General features: G+C 45.4%; 1 protein-coding gene across 11 annotated transcripts in view; it reads right to left on the bottom strand.

Annotated features, from left to right (window-relative positions):
- The window catches only part of GIGYF2 (GRB10 interacting GYF protein 2), a 237,301-nt gene that overhangs the window by 109,199 nt on the left and 106,687 nt on the right, over positions 1-21,415 (bottom strand). For 9 of the 11 annotated variants that reach the window (XM_068280676.1, XM_068280675.1, XM_068280681.1 and 6 more), the window contains exon 8: positions 11,228-11,407. The exons of the other annotated variants lie outside the window; for them this stretch is intronic. In XM_068280676.1, the coding sequence (XP_068136777.1) occupies positions 11,228-11,407 (180 nt within the window). The remainder of the gene's footprint in view (positions 1-11,227; positions 11,408-21,415) is intronic. 11 annotated transcript variants of the gene reach the window in all.

Here is a 21,415-nt window from a genome sequence, read left to right as displayed (position 1 = left end):
GCTAAACTGGGCACTTTACTAGCTAAACTGGGGCACTATACTAGCTAAACTGGGCACTATACTGGCTAAACTGGGCACTTTACTAGCCATACTGGGGCACTATACTGGCTAAACTGGGCACTATACTGGCTAAACTGGGCACTATACTGGCTAAACTGGGCACTATACTAACTAAACTGGGCACTTTACTAGCCATACTGGGGCACTATACTAGCTAAACTGGGCACTATACTAGCTAAACTGGGCACTATACTAGCTAAACTGGGCACTATACTAGCTAAACTGGGCACTATACTGGCTAAACTGGGCACTATACTGGCTAAACTGGGCACTATACTAGCTAAACTGGGCACTATACTGGCTAAACTGGGCACTTTACTAGCCATACTGGGGCACTATACTGGCTAAACTGGGCACTATACTGGCTAAACTGGGCACTATACTGGCTAAACTGGGCACTATACTGGCTAAACTGGGCACTATACTGGCTAAACTGGGCACTTTACTAGCCATACTGGGGCACTATACTAGCTAAACTGGGCACTATACTAGCTAAACTGGGCACTTTACTAGCTAAACTGGGGCACTATACTAGCTAAACTGGGCACTATACTGGCTAAACTGGGCACTATACTGGCTAAACTGGGCACTTTACTAGCCATACTGGGGCACTATACTGGCTAAACTGGGCACTATACTGGCTAAACGGGGCACTATACTGGCTAAACTGGGCACTATACTAACTAAACTGGGCACTTTACTAGCCATACTGGGGCACTATACTAGCTAAACTGGGCACTATACTAGCTAAACTGGGCACTATACTAGCTAAACTGGGCACTATACTGGCTAAACTGGGCACTATACTGGCTAAACTGGGCACTATACTAGCTAAACTGGGCACTATACTAGCTAAACTGGGCACTATACTGGCTAAACTGGGCACTATACTGGCTAAACTGGGCACTTTACTAGCCATACTGGGGCACTATACTGGCTAAACTGGGCACTATACTGGCTAAACTGGGCACTATACTGGCTAAACTGGGCACTTTACTAGCCATACTGGGGCACTATACTAGCTAAACTGGGCACTATACTAGCTAAACTGGGCACTTTACTAGCTAAACTGGGGCACTATACTAGCTAAACTGGGCACTATACTGGCTAAACTGGGCACTTTACTAGCCATACTGGGGCACTATACTGGCTAAACTGGGCACTATACTGGCTAAACTGGGCACTATACTGGCTAAACTGGGCACTATACTGGCTAAACTGGGCACTATACTAACTAAACTGGGCACTTTACTAGCCATACTGGGGCACTATACTAGCTAAACTGGGCACTATACTAGCTAAACTGAGGCACTACCTACCTATACTGGGCACTATACTGGCTATACTGGGCACTTTACTAGCTATACTGGGCACTTTACTAGCTATACTGGGCACTATACTAGCTATACTGGACACTACCTACCTATACTGGGCACTATACTAGCTATATTGGGACACACTGGGGGGCTGCACCAATCCAGCATTTCCTACCCCCGGCTTATATGGGGGTCAATCATTTTTCCCTGTTTTTTCAGGGAAAAGTTGGGGGGGTCGGCTTATATGCGAGTATATACGGTATGTGCATATAGGAAGTTGATATCTTCTAGAAATTCCCAGATGTCAGGCCGAGGTTAACTTGGCCTATGTGACCTGCCATAAAGGTTTATTTACTTCTATGCATGAGCACAGCTTGAAAGGAATCCTTGAAGTGAGCTATGAAAAGGTTATTAGTAGTGTGGTTTTATGGATAGATCAGTGTTCCGGTCTCAGTCTAAAAGAAAACTTTCTTTGGCGTTAATCCACATCAAAACTGGGCTAACATGGCTTGCCCGATTTCATTGTCAATTACTTATGAATTTTTAGGAAATGAGGGCAGAAGTGCAATTAACACCACTTCCTCCTTATCTGCACAAAGTCTGTGTAGAGATTGGGAATTACAGGCTACATAGCAAGCAGTGTGTAGGGGACTACAAAGGGCCAAAAAGCCCTCTTACTAAAAGGTTATGCAAAACAAAAAAGTTTCCTTCTTAAAACGAAAGGTATTTACGATAATTCAGGTGGGAGTGAGCATTTGTCATCTTCCACGATGCATCACTGCTGAATATGCAGATCATTCTTTGTTGTTCCTGTAAGCTAACCCTGCCACTTCGAACCGCCGGAATTCAATGATGTGTCCGCTTTTTAATGTTACAGAGCTACAATAATCCAACATGCATACAGACTGTTTGGAATTGGTTGATCATCATCAGTGCATGGCGTGGATTAATGTGGCTGTATGGTGTAGGACTTGAAACACCTAGAGTTACAGACTACCCAGAAAGCTCATGGTGAACCACAACTCGTAGGAGTGTGTAAGGGGCCATAAAGGACCAAAAAGCCCTCTTACTAAAATGAATGGGAAATGCGTTTTATAACGATTCATGTAGCCTAGGTTGATATTGCTTACTGTAACAAAGCAGTAATATCCCACTCCTCCTGTTCCCCCCTCTCAGTTTCACACATTTCTTAATTCCTGCATGGTTTTGTTTCTTACCACACTTGGATTTTTAGGAATGAACAGATGTGGCACCACATGTCAATCCCTAAAAGTCATCTGTTGACAGCCTTACTTCCTGTCGCCGACTGGGACCTGCAGGGTTTTTTTTTTTTTTTTTAGGGGGGGGCATTCACTAGCAATTACTGGAGCACTGCTATTTAAATTTTAATTGCTTTTTTACAATTTAGGTTTATTGAAATTACAGAAAAAAAAATCAAAACTGGTTCATCAATGCAAATTAAACATCTAAGCAGACATCTCATTTCTAATTTATAGGCAATACCGGGTTCAGTTTTCTTGCAGAATTCTACAAAAACAGCTGCACAAGCACAATGCATTGTAAATGGATACCGATTGCAGAAGAGAAGACTCATGTCTTGTACATACACTAGACAATCTTCAGCTGAGACGGTCAATAAGCGCTTTATTGGTGAAGAACCTAATGTGTGCCAGCTGCCCCATGACGTCATTAAGCAATCTGGGTGACGTAGGAATCCAGGGTTTGAATCTTGGCTGAAGGCAGAACCTAACCAGTAGGGAGTCATTGGGCAAGATTCCCTAACACTCAAACATGCCTACTAGGGTGGCCTACTGAGTATGCCCCTAGGTGGCTGGTGCACTCCTTGGCTACCCAGGCACTTAGTCCTACAGCACAAATGCGCTATACAAATGTTAGCATTTTATTTCAATATGACATTCCTGCATTGCAGTTTTGCTTGATAAAGGGTTATGTTTGACATGAAATGTTGCATTCCTGCTAAGTATTTATGTTAAACCTTTTGTTTTCAGATGTGTTGCACCATGAAGTGGGGTTCTTATTGTGGCTCTCTACAATTAACAAGAGGAGACATTGCATTCCAGCGGTTCTGGAGGTGTGTTTAGCTTAGAGACACAACAAAGGATGATTTGCATATTCAGCAGTGATGCATGGTGGGAGACATATGCTCACTCTAATCTGAATAATCGCAAATACCTTCTGTTTTAAAAAGGCAAACTTTTGGGTTTTTTTTGTAACATAAGAAAGTCAACAGGATTGTTTAACCACTTAAGGACTGCAGTCATAAAACCCCTTAAGGACCAGAGCCTTTTTTTTCCATTCGGACCACTGCAGCTTTCACGGTTTATTGCTCAGTCATACAACCTACCACCTAAATGAATTTTACCTCCTTTTCTTGTCACTAATACAGCTTTCTTTCGGTGCTATTTGATTGCTGCTGCGAGTTTTACTTTTTATTATATTCATCAAAAAAGACATTAATTTTGTCAAAAAAATGACTTTTTTAACTTTCTGAGCTGACATTTTTCAAATAAAGTAAAATTTCCTATACATTTGAGCGCGAAAGTTATTCTGCTACATGTCTTTGATAAAAAAAAAAACCATTCAGTGTATATTTATTGGATTGGGTAAAAGTTATAGCGTTTACAAACTATGGTGCCAAAAGTGAATTTTCCCATTTTCAAGCATCTCTGACTTTTCTGCGCACCTGTCAGGTTTCATGAGGGGCTAAAATTCCAGGATAGTACAAATCCCCCCCAAATGACCCCATTTTGGAAAGAAGACATCCCAAAGTATTCAGTGAGAGGCATGGTGAGTTCATAGAAGATTTTATTTTTTGTCACAAGTTAGCGGAAAATGACACTTTGTAACAAAAAAAAAAAAAAAAAAAAAGTTTCCATTTCTTCTAACTTGCGACAAAAAAAAAAATGAAATCTGCCACGGACTCACTATGCTACTCTCTGAATACCTTGAAGTGTCTACTTTCCAAAATGGGGTCATTTGTGGGGTGTGTTCACTGTCCTGGCATTTTGGGGGGTGCCTAATTGTAAGCACCACTGTAAAGCCTAAAGATGCTCATTGGACTTTGGGCCCCTTAGCGCAGTTAGGCTGCAAAAAAGTGCCACACATGTGGTATTGCCGTACTCAGGAGAAGTAGTATAATGTGTTTTGGGGTGTATTTTTACACATACCCATGCTGGGTGGGAGAAATATCTCCGTAAATGACAATGGTTTTATTTTTTTTACACACAATTGTCAATTTATAGAGATATTTCTCCCACTTAGCATAGGTATGTGGAAAAATACACCCCAAAACACATTATACTACTTCTCCTGAGTACGGCGATACCACATGTGTGGCACTTTTTTGCACCCTAACTGCGCTAAGGGGCCCAAAGTCCAATAAGTACCTTTAGGATTTCACAGGTCATTTTGAGAAATTTCGTTTCAAGACTGCTCCTCACGGTTTAGGGCCCCTAAAATGCCAGGACAGTATAGGAATCCCACAAATTACCCCATTTTAGAAAGAAGACACCCCAAGGTATTCCATTAGGAGGATGGTGAGTTCATAGAAGATTTTTTTTTTTTGTCACAAGTTAGCGGAAATTGATTTTAATTGTTTTTTTTCACAAAGTGTCATTTTCCGCTAACTTGTGACAAAAATAAAATCTTCTATGAACTCACCATACTCCTAACGGAATACCTTGGGGTGTCTTCTTTCTAAAATGGGGTCATTTGTTGGGTTCCTATACTGCCCTGGCATTTTAGGGGCCCTAAACCGTGAGGAGTAGTCTTGAAACCAAATGTCGCAAAATGACCTGTGAAATCCTAAAGGTACTCATTGGACTTTGGGCCCCTTAGCGCACTTAGGGTGCAAAAAAGTGCCACACATGTGGTACCGCCGTACTCAGGAGAAGTAGTATAATGTGTTTTGGGGTGTATTTTTACACATACCCATGCTAGGTGGGAGAAATATCTCTGTAAATGACAATTATTTGATTTTTTTTACACACAATTGTCCATTTACAGAGAGATTTCTCCCACCCAGCATGGGTATGTATAAAAATACACCTCAAAACACATTATACTACTTCTTCTGAGTACGGCGATACCACATGTGTGACACTTTTTTGCAACCTAGGTGCGCTAAGGGGCCTAACGTCCTATTCACAGGTCATTTTGAGGCATTTGGATTCTAGACTACTCCTCACGGTTTAGGGCCCCTAAAATGCCAGGGCAGTATAGGAACCCCACAAGTGACCCCATTTTAGAAAGAAGACACCCCAAGGTATTCCGTTAGGGGTATGGTGAGTTCAAAGAAGATTTTTTTTTGTCACAAGTTAGCGGAAAATGACACTTTGTGAAAAAAAAAAACAATACATATTAATTTCCGCTAACTTGTGACAAAAAATAAAATCTTCTATGAACTCACCATACTCCTAACGGAATACCTTGGGGTGTCTTCTTTCTAGAATGGGGTCATTTGTGGGGTTCCAATACTGCCCTGGCATTTTAGGGGCCCTAAACCGTGAGGAGTAGTCTTGAACCCAAATGTCTCAAAATGACCTGTGAAATCCTAAAGGTACTCATTGGACTTTGGGCCCCCTAGCACAGTTAGGCTGCCAAAAAGTGTCACACATGTGGTATCGCCGTACTCAGAAGAAGTAGTATAATGTGTTTTGTGGTGTATTTTTACATATAACCATGCTGGGTGGGAGAAATATCTCTGTAAATGACACATTTTTGATTTTTTTTACACACAATTGTCCATTTACAGAGAGATTTCTCCCACCCAGCATGGGTATGTGTAAAAATACACCACAAAACACATTATACTACTTCTCCTGAGTATGGCGATACTACATGTGTGACACTTTTTTGCAGCCTAGGTGCGCTAAGGGGCCCAACGTCCTATTCACAGGTCATTTTGAGGCATTTGTTTTCTAGACTACTCCCCACGGTTTAGGGCCCCTAAAATGCCAGGGCAGTATAGGAACCCCACAAGTGACCCCATTTTAGAAAGACGACACCCCAAGGTATTCCGTTAGGGGTATGGTGAGTTCATAGAAGATTTTATTTTTTGTCACAAGTTAGTGAAAAATGACACTTTGTGAAAAAAACAATAAAAATCCAATTTCCGCTAACTTTTGACAAAAAATAAAATCTTCTATGAACTCATCATACACCTAACAGAATACCTAGGGGTGTCTTCTTTCTAAAATGGGGTCACTTGTGGGGTTCCTATACTGCCCTGGCATTTTACGGGCCCAAAACTGTGAGTAGTCTGGAAACCAAATTTCTCAAAATGACTGTTCAGGGGTATAAGCATCTGCAAATTTTGATGACAGGTGGTCTATGAGGGGGCAAATTTTGTGGAAACGGTCATAAGCAGGGTGGCCTCTTAGATGACAGGATGTATTGGGCCTGATCTGATGGATAGGAGTGCTAGGGGGGTGACAGGAGGTGATTGATGGGTGTCTCAGGGGGCGGTTAGAGGGGAAAATAGATGCAATCAATGCACTGGGGAGGTGATCGGAAGGGGGTCTGAGGGGGATCTGAGGGTTTGGCCGAGTGATCAGGAGCCCACACGGGGCAAATTAGGGCCTGATCTGATGGGTAGGTGTGCTAGGGGGTGACAGGAGGTGATTTATGGGTGTCTCAAGGTGTGATTAGAGGGGGGAAATAGATGCAAGCAATGCACTAGCGAGGTGATCAGGGCTGGGGTCTGAGGGCGTTCTGAGGTGTGGGCGGGTGATTGGGTGCCCGCAAGGGGCAGATTAGGGTCTAATCTGATGGGTAACAGTGACAGGTGGTGATAGGGGGTGATTGATGGGTAATTAGTGGGTGTTTAGAGGAGAGAAGAGATGTAAACACTGCACTTGGGAGGTGATCTGATGTCGGATCTGCGGGCGATCTATTGGTGTGGGTGGGTGATCAGATTGCCCGCAAGGGGCAGGTTAGGGGCTGATTGATGGGTGGCAGTGACAGGGGGTGATTGATGGGTGGCAGTGACAGGGGGTGATTGATGGGTGATTGACAGGTGATCAGTGGGTTATTACAGGGAATAACAGATGTAAATATTGCACTGGCGAATTGATAAGGGGGGGGTCTGAGGGCAATCTGAGCGTGTGGGCGGGTGATTGGGTGCCCGCAAGGGGCAGATTAGGGTCTAACAGTGACAGGTGGTGATAGGGGGTGATTGATGGGTAATTAGTGGGTGTTTAGAGGAGAGAATAGATGTAAACGATGGATTTGGGAGGTGATCTGATGTCGGATCTGCGGGCGATCTATTGGTGTGGGTGGGTGATCAGATTGCCCGCAAGGGGCAGGTTAGGGGCTGATTGATGGGTGGCAGTGACAGGGGGTGATTGATGGGTGGCAGTGACAGGGGGTGATTGACAGGTGATCAGTGGGTTATTACAGGGAAGAACGGATGTAAATAATGCACTGGCGAATCGATAAGGGGGGGGTTGAGGGCAATCTGAGCGTGTGGGCGGGCGATTGGGTGCCCGCAAGGATCTAATCTGATGGGTAACAGTGACAGGTGGTGATAGGGGGTGATTGATGGGTGATTGATGGGTAATTAGTGGGTGTTTAGAGGAGAGAATAGATGTAAACGATGGATTTGGGAGGTGATCTGATGTCGGATCTGCGGGCGATCTATTGGTGTGGGTGGGTGATCAGATTGCCCGCAAGGGGCAGGTTAGGGGCTGATTGATGGGTGGCAGTGACAGGGGGTGATTGACGGGTGATTGACAGGTGATCAGGGGGTATAGATGCATACAGTACACAGGGGGGGGGGAGGGTCTGGGGGGGGGTGATCAGGAGGGAGCAGGGGGCAGTTTAGGGACTAAAAAAAAAAATAGCGTTGACAGATAGTGACAGGGAGTGATTGATGGGTGATTAGGGGGGTGACTGTGTGCAAATGGTGGTCTGGGGGGTGGGCAGGGGGGGGTCTGAGGGGTATTGTGGGCGATCAGGGGGCAGGGGGGGGGCAGATCAGTGTGTTTGGGTGCAGACTAGGGTGGCTGCAGCCTGCCCTGGTGGTCCCTCGGACACTGGGACCACCAGGGCAGGAGGCAGCCTGTATAATACACTTTGTAAACATTACAAAGCGTATTATACGCTTCCTATCCGGGGATCGTCGGGTTAACAACCCGCCGGCGCTTCCGATTGGCCGGCGGGTTGACGTCGCGGGTGGGCGGAGCCTATTGCCGGTGGATGCGCGCGCATCCCAGCGCGCGATCCCCGGCCAGAGAGTGCCCCAGGACCTGACGCCAATCTGCGTTACGTGGTCCTGGGGCTGCCACTTTGCCGCCGCCAATATGAAGTAGGCGGTCGGCAAGTGGTTAAAAAAAAATGTGAGAAATTTTTTTTTTTTTGAAGAGCGCAATTTTTTTCAGAAGAATCAGCTGTTCTAGAACTGGTTGTAAAGTGATCATCTGCAATCCTTTAATTTTGAGTACTAACACTCATATGCGCTCCCTTTTCTATGTCATGTAGGTCAATCCTGTGGCAGTGCACTGCCACCTAGAGTGAGCTGAACTCCACTTCTCCTGCACATCCATTTCTGACTAAATGGGACAATGATCACGTTTCCCTATGCTAATAGGAGACTATAGATCTCGTTTTAAAAAAAGGCAATACAGTTTAAGGTCAGGAAAAATTTAGGTCAGGATTTTGGCTACTGTTGGGGTCACCATAATGTCAGTAAAGGCTTAAGAAAAACTACATCCAAGTAAGGCAATATTATAGATAGTAACAGTCATATGTTAATACTACACAGAGATGGGCAGTGGTATGCTTAGAATTCCAGCTTGCATGGAAATGTGATGCAAATATTATGTAGCTTTGACATGGGCCAATGAAATGAACAATATAGACTAGTAGGCTGGTTAAATTCCAAACTGAATAAAATTTGCATGAAATTTATATGAAAGCTGGAATGATTAGCATTAATCATCCCTAATGTTAAGGATTATTGAGTGTTTGGTTAAAGTGTACCTCCAGACTACAAATCTACTCAGCAGCACTGAAAAAGCTTGGTGGTTCTTTAACAGTTTCACAGCATCAGAACAAAAGGTTGAAGATTTGAGCCACAAATATCTCTTGAATTTTTAGGATAGAGCTTCAAAGCTTAGATATAAGTAATTTACATATACCCTATAAACTGACCCATACAGGAAAACCAGCAATTGCTGCGTTGCTCTATGAAAATCAGTTTTTCATACGACAAGAGCTTTGCAATGTACAGTACACCCTGTAACAGCTGTTCTCAAGCTACAGCCCAGGAGCATGATCTAGGCCGCTATTTGTATTCTTGCCTGTACACCTACTCAGTAAAGGGGTGGTTGAGGAGTTGGAGTGGATGGAAATGGAGTGATAATGGCCCTCACCTGTATACATGTCGCAGCAACTGCAGCAGTTTTCCAACCGCAGTCTGATGAATTAGTGGTAAAGTGTAGCTAAATGACTGCCTTCGCTACCTCTTACGCACTAACATCTTGCAAAAGCCTGGAAGTCACAAATGGTGTGAATAGATTTATATCAACCATCCATATCAACTAAAGGTGCCAATACACTAATTCATTTTCCCATCCAATTCCCTGCAGATTCCATTCATCCGATGGAAATCTATTCCCTGAAATGTTAGCTGATTGAGTTTTGACCGATTCTGACCAAAAATCAGATTGAGTGAATCAATTGGACAGGATGTAAAATTTAGGTTGATCGGTGGTGGGGCAAGATGACCCATAGCGTTTGCAATGCATCGAACAGTGCGATTGCTGCGGTTCAATTGATTTTCAACACATGCCCTGCTGAAATCTATTGGAAACTGACGTGCAGTGTGTGGTAGGAATCAATTATTTTCGGGAAGGAAATGATCATTCTGGAACATTGGGTGGTAATCTATATGTGTATGGCCACATTAAGCCTTAGTTATCGTATATGCTTATTGTACACTAATTACCTGAAGACCGCTCCATGCCAATGGTGTGGCCGCGGGGGCAGCCCCAGGACAAACTAACGCAGATCGGCGTCAAGTCCTGGGGCTGGATTTTGCAGGAGATAGCGTGCAGGCTGCTTGCGCATCTCCTGCTCGGGGGGCGGAGCTCCACCCCGCCTTCAGTCCCCAAGCAGAGATTGCCGCTCAGGAGACTGTTAGATGGCGTAACCTCCATCTATTTACATGTACAGCGCTGCGATCTGCAGCAGCGCTGTACTGGGGACAGCCGTGTCACTTGAGAGCGATTGGCTCTCATAGGCAGAAGCCTATGACAGCCGATCGCCATGATCGGCTGGCTGGGGGAGGGAGGGATTTGGAAAAAATAAAGAAAAATGAATTGTCAACAATACAAAAATAAAGAAATATTTATAAAAAAAATTAACACTAGGGTGTGGGGGGGGGGGCGCGATTAGACCCCACCAACAGAGAGCTCTGTTGGTGGGAAGAAAAGGGGGGAAATCACTCCTGTGCTGTGTTGTGCAGCCCTGAAGCAAGGCCTTAAAGCTGCAGTGGCCATTTTACTAAAAGAAAAAGAAAAAAGAAAGCCTGGTCTTTAGGGGGGGGGGGGGGGTTACCACTGTGGTCCTCAAGTGGTTAAACAGGCAAGAACTGTGAACTTTGACACGAAGAATTTCACTAGCATATCCATCAAGCAGCGCGTATGGCTTGAGCAGCTCTCCCCAGAGATACATATAGGTTTCCTCTTATGGCAGCAGAGTGGTACCTCATGTTTACTGCCTTCTGCCCTCATTTCACAGCTATAATGTGCTGCAGCCAGCATTATGAGACAGGTGCTCAATAAGCTGTACAGAATTAGAGATGAACCTGCAATATATGCTCTACTCACCAGGACTATGAGAGCGCCATCTTTCCCCTTCCCTTCTGGGAGCTGCTGTTCTCCAGACACCTCCACCATCCTCTTCCTCACCATTCAACTCCTCCCGCAAGCTGCGCCAGCTCTCGAACCGGCCAAATTCAGGCTTCCTCCCTGCGGGTGCAGCACCCCCCTCTTCAAATGTGGGTCGTGCTAAGAAGGTTATAGCAAAATTAGACTTAATGTGCTTATAACAAATTCAGATAGATTTACATTTTGACTAATTTAAAAAATACTTGTAAAAAAAACCATACCAATTAAACTTTTGTGGGAAACGTGGAAACTATTCAAACATCGTTCCCAAATGTAAAATATTGCAAATAAATTATTATGAAAATTACAGGGCTGTGGAGTCTGTACAAAAATCCACCGACTCCTCACAGGTTAGGATTCCACCGACTGACTCCTCGACTCAACTCCTTTAATTTGCTTACTACAATTTTGTTGATTAAGGCTGCTTACACACCAAGACGTTACAGGCGCACGTTAGTGCGCCTGTAACGCTCCCCCAACGCACAGCAATGTAACACAATAAAGTGTAACGCTCCCCCAACGCACAGCAATGTAACACAAGTGGGCTGTTCACACAGCCCACGTTGCGTTACATGTAATGCTGCACGTTCGGTGCAAAGTGCAGCATGCTACGGCGTTGGAGCGGCTATAGCCGCGTTAGACTGTTTGCACATGCGCAGTGGGGGGCGGAGAGGAGGCGGGGAGAGCCAGCTACAGTAGCCGCGCACATGGCTACTTAATATTCACTGCACTGGCGGCAGCTGATTGGCCGGCGGGACCACGTGATGCGGAGTGTCTCGCTCCGCATCACGTGGTCCCGCTGGCCAATCAGCGCCACTCTGGGAGACATTATAGGACTCGAGCCGCCTAACGCGGCTCACTCTACCGTCGGCTCTTGCAGCACCATACGTTGTGTTAGGTGCACGTTATGCGACCTTAACGTGCCACCTAATGCAACGTCTTGGTGTGCAAGAAGCCTGAAAGTATGTAACATGAAATGCATTTCTTAATTGCCAATGCTTAGGAAATTTAAAATACAATTGAAGTGAGAGGGATATGGAGGCTGCCATATTTATTCAATTTTAAACAATGCCAGTTACCTGGCTAGCCGGTTGATTATCTGCCTCTAACACTTTTAGTCAAACTAGTCCTTGGTAAGAGTACTTGTAGAAGACCGGAACAAAGAACATCTATCAGGCCCTAGGCGACTGTGGGTACATGTAAGAGTGATGTGCAGGTACTCTGCAGGGGAATGAGGGGATTCTTCCTCTATTACACATTCGTCATGTACAATCTGTACCAGGTTTATGGGTGATAGACAACACCTCTGTGTTCAATGTGCACAACATTCTCAGTGGATTCCCTGCAGCTCTGGGGAGTGCATATGTAGAGTATAGTACTTCTGTGTAACAAACCTGAGACAGATGAAATTAAAGTTTTATACATACATGGGGCTTCCTCCAGCCCCCTTCAGGCTAATCAGTCCCTTACTGTCCTCCTCCGCCACCTGGATCTTCTGCTATGGGTCCAGGTACTTGAGCCAGTCGGGCGTAGTGGACATGCACACTACACCTGCGCAGCACTATTGCGCAGGTGCAGAATGCTCCTGGCTGTGGAAGCGGCATGCAGCCGGACTGCGCTGACTGGCTTAATTACCTGGACTCATAGCAGAAGATCCAGGTGAGTGGAGGAGGACAGCGACTAGATTAGCCTGAAGGGGGCTGGAAGAAGACCCAGGTATTAATTTTCTTTTCATCCGTCTCAGGTACTCTTTGATTCATAGACACCAAACCAACCCAAATTATTTGATTTCATGAGCAAGGGGAGTGCATACTTTTGCATAAACCAGCATCAAGGCAGAATTATTTCCATCTCATTGACCATCTCTATTAGTAACACAGCTGCACATGAGGCTTTATTCTTACAGTGTATATATATATATATATATATATATATATATATATATATATATATATATATATATATATATATATATATATATATATATATATATATATATATATATATATATATATATATATATATATATATATATATATATATATATATATATATTTATTTTTATTTTTTCCTATGTACACATCATATATATGTGCAGTAGCAAAGATATGTATATCTGACTTTCTAAAAAAATACGGGGACTGCTTTATTGAAGCAACACAACTAACTATTTTTTGATTGGTTGATTTCATTTTTGTGGACTAGGCACAGCTATTACTGTATATACATTTTTTTATGATGACTATTATCTGAGAAATAGAACATTTTATCATATTTTCTATTTTAATTAGTTTAAATTCATTAGGAGTCGGAGTCGGTGCATTTTCTCCCGACTCCGACTCCAGGTACCCAGAAATTGCCCCGACTCAGACTCCTCGACTCCGACTCCACAGATCTGGAAAATTATGTCACAGTCTCCAGGGAATTAAAAAAAAAAAAAGGGTAGGTTTACTCAGGTGATGTAAAGAATACCCTCCCTTATCCAGCTGATGTAAATCCTACAGCCGCTCAAAACGTAATTCATAACAGTTTGGAGGAAAAAGCAAACAAAGGGAAAGAAAAAACGACATTTGTCCAAGTTCAGCCATATGAAAAACAAAAATCCCAATATGAAAAGAACTCCCCCCACCTAGACCTGGCACCTAATGAATAAACCAACACTACATGCATCCAGCATAAAGACAAATGTAGGCGTATCTCGAGGGGTGCACATATGACACATGCCTCAGGTGCCACTTTAAATGACAACTTAATGAGAAGCATATGGAGGCTGCCATATTTATTTCCTTTTAAACAATACCTGTTGCCTGGCAGTCCTGCTGATCATCTGCCTCTAATGCTGGGAATACACCATATTTTTTTGGGCAGATAGATGGCTTGATATATAATTTCCGATTGGGATAGTTTTTCTGATCGATTTTCTCATAGAAGTGAATGGAAATTGATTGGAAAAGCGATCGGCCAGTAAATCTGCCAAAAAACTCATTATGTATTCCCAGCATGATACTTTTAGCCATAGACCCTGAACAATCATGCAGCAGATCAGGTGTTTGACATCACTGTCAGATCTGACAAGATTAGCTGCATGCTTGTTTCTGGTCTGAGTCAGCCACTATTACAGCCAAATAGGTCAGCAGGGCTGCCAAGCAACTGATATGGTTTAACAAGGAAACAAATATGGCAGCCTCCATATACCTCTCACTTGAGTTGTCCTCTAAAGAACAGAATTCCCATAAATACTCCTCCACCTTTCCCTATCACAGCAGCCAGCAATCGACCTGAGCAAGCTCTGCTCTCCAGCTTCTTGTGACATGGGGTCTGGGAGCAGAGAAGAGGCAGGAGGCTTGAAACTGCAACCAGGTAAGTTCTATTAGTGCTGCCAGATCTACATGAAGGGACTGCATTTTAAAAAGGCCTTTATAACAAGAGGGTTCTAGGTTATTGGGGGAAGGGGGGGGGGTCAGCAGTTACAAGTACCTGTCATGGAGGTGCAGTTTGTTACTAGGGGTGCAGTTTGTCCCTGGGGTCTGTCACTCGGAGGTCTGCTTTGGGCTGCAGGCTAATTAGAGGTCTGCTTTGGATGGCAGTCTTTAACTGGAGGCTTGTGTTGAAGGGTTAGCTATCTGGGGTCTATCCTAGGATTATTATTTTTTTTTTTTTTTTTTTACTGGGATAGGATGTCTGTTTTTTGGGGGAAATCCTACCTGATTTTATTGTGCTGTCTAGTTTTTGTTTGGGTGACATTCAGAAACCTGGCTAAAAAAATGTTTGTGGAGGGGGGGGTTTGACAACTACATACAGGTAGTCCCCGACTTACGAACACGCCGGTACGAAAGGCATGGTTTCTGTGTTTCCATGTGCACAAGTAAAAAAAAAATTTAAATTGGACTTATATTTTTTGTGAAAATTGATTTTAAAAAATTCAAAGAAAAAAAATGGCTTTTAAACTTGTATAAGCAGGTACACAGGGCAGAGGTGACACAGAGGGAGACACTGGAGGCACAGGGGACAGAGATGGCACAGTGTTAAGACTTAAGAATAGATTCAGGTTAAGAACAAACCTAAAGTCCCTATCTCGTTCGTTAACTGGGGACTACCTGTACTGTATATATTTTGACTTCTAGCCACTGTTCACTCTTATAGACAATGCATCAATTCAGATTTGACACAATCCATTCCAGTCAAGATTTCTCCTTAACATTTTGGGAGGGTGCTCACATTATGCCCAAGTCGATCTTCAGATCGTCAAAGCGGCAGTTTTCGCTGCTGCTACCTGTTCTTCTGCTGACTTCCTCCTCTGCTCCTGGCCCCTTCCACCAATAAAGTTTAAATTTCTCATTCCTCGCCGCATTGCAATGCCGCTGGGTGAGCCGCGGTGGAGGCAGCAAGCGTTTCCTAGTAACACTGGCCACCAGGAAGTGATGTCACACTTCCAGGTACAGGCCCCGCGTTACTATGTGTACACTGTACACTCGTTAGTTCCCTCTTCACCGCGCTGCATTGCAATGCGGTGAGGCCAAATGAAATTGGAACTTTACTGAAGGAAGGGGCCGGGAGCAGAGGAGGAGGTTGGGAGGAGAAAAAGTAGCAGCGGCAAGAGGGAAAATACACAGCGATCTGGCTATATACACTAAGGAGGGGGGGGGGGGGGGATCTGACTATATACACTAAGGGGGGGCAGATCTGGCTATATACACTAAGGGGGGGGGGGGATCTGGCTATATACACTGGGGGGGGGGGGGAGGGGATCTGGCTATATACACTGGGGGGGGGGGGTAATCTGGCTATACACATTAAGGGGGGTAGGCGGGAGGGATCTGGCTATACACATTAAGGGGGGGTAGGCAGGAGGGATGTGGCTATACACACTAAGGGGGGGGGGGGATCTGGCTATATACACTAAGGGGGGAGGGATCTGGCTATATACACTAAGGGGGGAGGGATCTGGCTATATACACTAAGGGGGGAGGGATCTGGCTATATACACTAAGGGGGGAGGGATCTGGCTATATACACTAAGGAGGGGGGGGATCTGGCTATATACACAAAGGGGGGGGGGGATCTGGCTATATACACTAATGGGGGGGGCAATCTGGCTATACACTAAGGGGGTGGGGCGGGTCTGGCTATATACACTAAAAGGGGGGGCGGATATGGCTATATACACTAAGTGGGGCGGGGAGCGGATCTGACTATATACACTAAGGGGGGGGGGTCTGGCTATATACACTAGGGGGGGCGGATCTGGCTATATACACTAAGAGGGGGTGATCTGGCTATATACACTAAGGGGGGGTGATCTGGCTATATACACTAATTGGGGGGGGGGCAATCTGGCTATACACTAAGGGGGTGGGGCGGGTCTGGCTATATTCACTAAAAGGGGGGGGCGGATATGGCTATATACACACACCAAGTGTAGGGAGCGGATCTGACTATATACACTAAGGGGGCGTGGATCTGGCTATATACACTAGGGGGGTTATCTGGCTATATACACTGGGGGGGCAGATCTGGCTATATACACTGGGGGGGCAGATCTGGCTATATACACTGGGGGGGCAGATCTGGCTATATACACTGGGGGGGGCAGATCTGGCTATATACACTAAGGGGGGGGGGGGGTGATCTGGCTATATACACTGGGGGGGGGGCGGATCTGGCTATATACACTAAGGGGGAGGGTGATCTGGCTATATACCCTAGGGGGGGTGGATCTGGCTACATACACTAAGTGGGGGGGGGCGGATCTGGCTATATACACTAAGGAGGGGGAGGGATCTGGCTATATACACTAAGGAGGGATCTGGCTATATACACTAAAGGGGCCCATACACTCTGATTTTCTGGCCGACCGATCGATCCTGATCGATTGCAAATCGGTTGGCCAATCGACCGATTTCGATGGATTTCCATCGAACTGGCAGGGTGGAAAATTTAGGTCAATCTGATGAGATTGCTTATCAGTTTGCATTGGCCTTAATGGAAATCTGATGGCAAAAAAATGCCATCAGATCGAATTTCAATAGATTTCAAACTGAAATCTATTGGAATTCTATCCTGGTAAAAAATGTTCTAAAAACGCATCAGATAGATCATCAGATGCATTTCTTATCTATCTGCTGCCAATCTGACGAGTGTAGGGGCACCTTAAGGGCGTAGAGGGATCTGGCTATATACACTAAGGGCGTAGAGCAGTGGTTCCCAACCTTTTTGGAGTCGTGACACATCAAACCAAACGTTCAGATCTCCGTGACACGTAGACTAAATGCATGTAATGAGAGACAGCGTTTCCCCACTAAATGCACATAAGAGACAGCGTTTCACCAGTAAATGCAGGTAATGAAAGACAGCGTTTCCCCAGTAAATGCACATAAGAGACAGCTTTTCACCAGTAAATGCACATAATAAGAGACAGCTTTTCACCAGTAAATGCACATGACAAAAAGCCAGTTGTCCCCAGTATATGTAGCCAGGGATATATGTGCCCAGTATATGTAGCCAGGGGTATATGTGCCCAGTATATGTAGCCAGGGGTATATGTGCCCAGTATATGTAGGCAGGTGTATATGTGCCCAGTATATGTAGGCAGGTGTATATGTGCCCAGTATATGTAGCCAGAGGTATATATGCCCAGTATATGTAGCCAGGGGTATATGTCCCCAGTATATGTAGCCAGGGTGTATATGTCCCCAGTATATGTAGCCAGGGGTATATGTCCCCAGTATATGTAGTCAGGAGTATATGTCCCCAGTATATGTAGTCAGGAGTATATGTCCCCAGTATATGTAGGCAGGTGTATATGTCCCCGGTATATGTAGTCAGGGGGTATATGTCCCCGGTATATGTAGTCAGGGGTATATGTCCCCAGTATATGTAGGCAGGTGTATATGTCCCCGGTATATGTAGTCAGGGGGTATATGTCCCCAGTATATGTAGTCAGGGGTATATGTCCCCAGTATATGTAGGCAGGTGTATATGTCCCCGGTATATGTAGTCAGGGGGTATATGTCCCCAGTATATGTAGCCATGGATATATGTGCCCAGTATATGTAGCCAGGGGTATATGTCCCCAGTATATGTAGGCAGGTGTATATGTCCCCAGTATATGTAGGCAGGGGTATATGTCCCCAGTATATGTAGGCAGGGGTATATGTCCCCGGTATATGTAGCCAGGGGTTATATGTCCCCAGTATATGTAGTCAGGGGTATATGTCCCCAGTATATGTAGGCAGGGGTATATGTGCCCAGTATATGTAGCCAGGGGTATATGTCCCCAGTATATGTAGCCAGGGGTATATGTGCCCAGTATATGTAAGCAGGTGTATATGTGCCCAGTATATGTAGGCAGGTGTATATGTGCCCAGTATATGTAGGCAGGTGTATATGTGCCCAGTATATGTAGCCAGAGGTATATATGCCCAGTATATGTAGCCAGGGGTATATGTCCCCAGTATATGTAGCCAGGGTGTATATGTCCCTAGTATATGTAGCCAGGGGTATATGTCCCCAGTATATGTAGGCAGGTGTATATGTCCCCAGTATATGTAGGCAGGTGTATATGTCCCCAGTATATGTAGGCAGGGGTATATGTCCCCAGTATATGTAGGCAGGTGTATATGTCCCTGGTATATGTAGCCAGGGGGTATATGTCCCCAGTATATGTAGTCAGGAGTATATGTCCCCAGTATATGTAGTCAGGGGTATATGTCCCCGGTATATGTAGCCAGGGGTATATGTGCCCAGTATATGTAGGCAGGGGTATATGTCCCCAGTATATGTAGGCAGGTGTATATGTCCCCAGTATATGTAGGCAGGGGTATATGTCCCCAGTATATGTAGGCAGGTGTATATGTCCCCGGTATATGTAGCCAGGGGGTATATGTCCCCAGTATATGTAGGCAGGTGTAGATGTCCCCGGTATATGTAGTCAGGGGGTATATGTCCCCAGTATATGTAGCCACGGATATATGTGCCCAGTATATGTAGCCAGGGGTATATGTCCCCAGTATATGTAGGCAGGGGTATATGTGCCCAGTATATGTAGGCAGGGGTATATGTCCCCAGTATATGTAGGCAGGGGTATATGTCCCCAGTATATGTAGGCAGGGGTATATGTCCCCAGTATATGTAGGCAGGGGTATATGTCCCCAGTATATGTAGGCAGGGGTATATGTCCCCGGTATATGTAGCCAGGGGGTATATGTCCCCAGTATATGTAGTCAGGAATATATGTCCCCAGTATATGTAGTCAGGGGTATATGTCCCCAGTATATGTAGGCAGGTGTATATGTCCCCGGTATATGTAGGCAGGGGTATATGTCCCCGGTATATGTAGCCAGAGGTATATGTGCCCAGTATATGTAGGCAGGGGTATATGTCCCCAGTATATGTAGGCAGGTGTATATGTCCCCAGTATATGTAGGCAGGGGGTATATGTCCCCAGTATATGTAGGCAGGTGTATATGTCCCCGGTATATGTAGTCAGGGGGTATATGTCCCCAGTATATGTAGCCACGGATATATGTGCCCAGTATATGTAGGCAGGGGTATATGTCCCCAGTATATGTAGGCAGGGGTATATGTCCCCAGTATATGTAGGCAGGGGTATATGTCCCAAGTATATGTAGGCAAGGGTATATGTCCCCAGTATATGTAGGCAGGTGTATATGTCCCCGGTATATGTAGCCAGGGGGTATATGTCCCCAGTATATGTAGTCAGGAGTATATGTCCCCAGTATATGTAGTCAGGCAGTGCAATTGTGTTGTAGAGGTGGCACACCTTACCCTGATGTGGGTGCTGTAGCCTGTAGATGTTGAGCCCAAACATCCAAAGTCATAACAAGCAAAGAAAGTCCAGGTTAGCACACCATTGGAAGATTCAGGTTTCTTCAATTTATTGCTTCATAAGCACATAGATATGACAATTGTTTCGGGGCCAACAACGGGTCCCCTTCTTCAGATAGTTTGTTTGCACTATCTGAAGAAGGGGACCCGTTGTTGGCCCCGAAACAATTGTCATATCTATGTGCTTATGAAGCAATAAATTGAAGAAACCTGAATCTTCCAATGGTGTGCTAACCTGGACTTTCTTTGCTTTATATGTAGTCAGGGGTATATGTCCCCAGTATATGTAGGCAGGTGTATATGTCCCCGGTATATGTAGTCAGGGGTATATGTCCCCGGTATATGTAGCCAGACGTATATGTGCCCAGTATATTGTAGCCAGGCCCCCCCCCCCCCCCAGGAGGAGAGAGCGAGGGAAGGAGAGCAGCACCTCAGGGTGCTTTCCCTCCCTCGCTCTCTCCTCCGGAATGAAGTGCGGTGGCTGGCAGAGGGGCGGAACTTACCTTCCGTGTCCTCCGTCTGGTCTCGTCGCCGGCGCGGGATGATTTGCCACTACTCTGGCCTGATCCAGACCAGAGCAGCGGCTGCGACACCAGAACTTCCGGCCGGCACATGGAGCGACACGGAAGGTAAGTCCCGCCCGCTGCCAAACGCCGCCGCACACACAGATCGGAGGGGAGAGCGAGGAAGGCAATGCACCCTAAGTTGAGAGAAGGAGGGGAGATCGCCGCTGCCCACAGCTTTACCTCCGCTGCGCTGCTCCCCTCAGAGAGCCGCGACACATACCCGAAGCTGCCGCGACACATGTATGTGTCGCGGCACATGGGTTGGGAACCACTGGCGTAGAGGGATCTGGCTATATACACTAAGGGGGGAGGGGGAGTTTGGATAACTAATCTGTACTGCCACAACTATACAGGCTAACCTGTACTGCGACACCTTTACACTGGCTAACCTGTACTGTGACACCTATACACTGGCTAACCTGTACTGCGACACCTATACACTGGCTAACCTGTACTGCGACACCTATACACTGGCTAACCTGTACTGCGACACCTATACACTGGCTAACCTGTACTGCGACACCTATACACTGGCTAACCTGTACTGTGACACCTATACACTGGCTAACCTGTACTGTGACACCTATACACTGGCTAACCTGCACTGTGACACCTATACACTCGCTAACCTGTAGCGTGGCACCTATAATAATTAATCTGTAGTGCGGCACCCATTCAAGCTAACCTGTACTGCGGTACCTATAGCTGGCTTACC

Source organism: Hyperolius riggenbachi, chromosome 4 (genome assembly GCF_040937935.1).
Source record: "Hyperolius riggenbachi isolate aHypRig1 chromosome 4, aHypRig1.pri, whole genome shotgun sequence".
NCBI classification, from domain to species: domain Eukaryota; kingdom Metazoa; phylum Chordata; class Amphibia; order Anura; family Hyperoliidae; genus Hyperolius; species Hyperolius riggenbachi.
The sequence above is the reverse complement of the archived record's forward strand: the minus strand, read 5'-3'. Positions and strand labels throughout refer to the sequence as shown.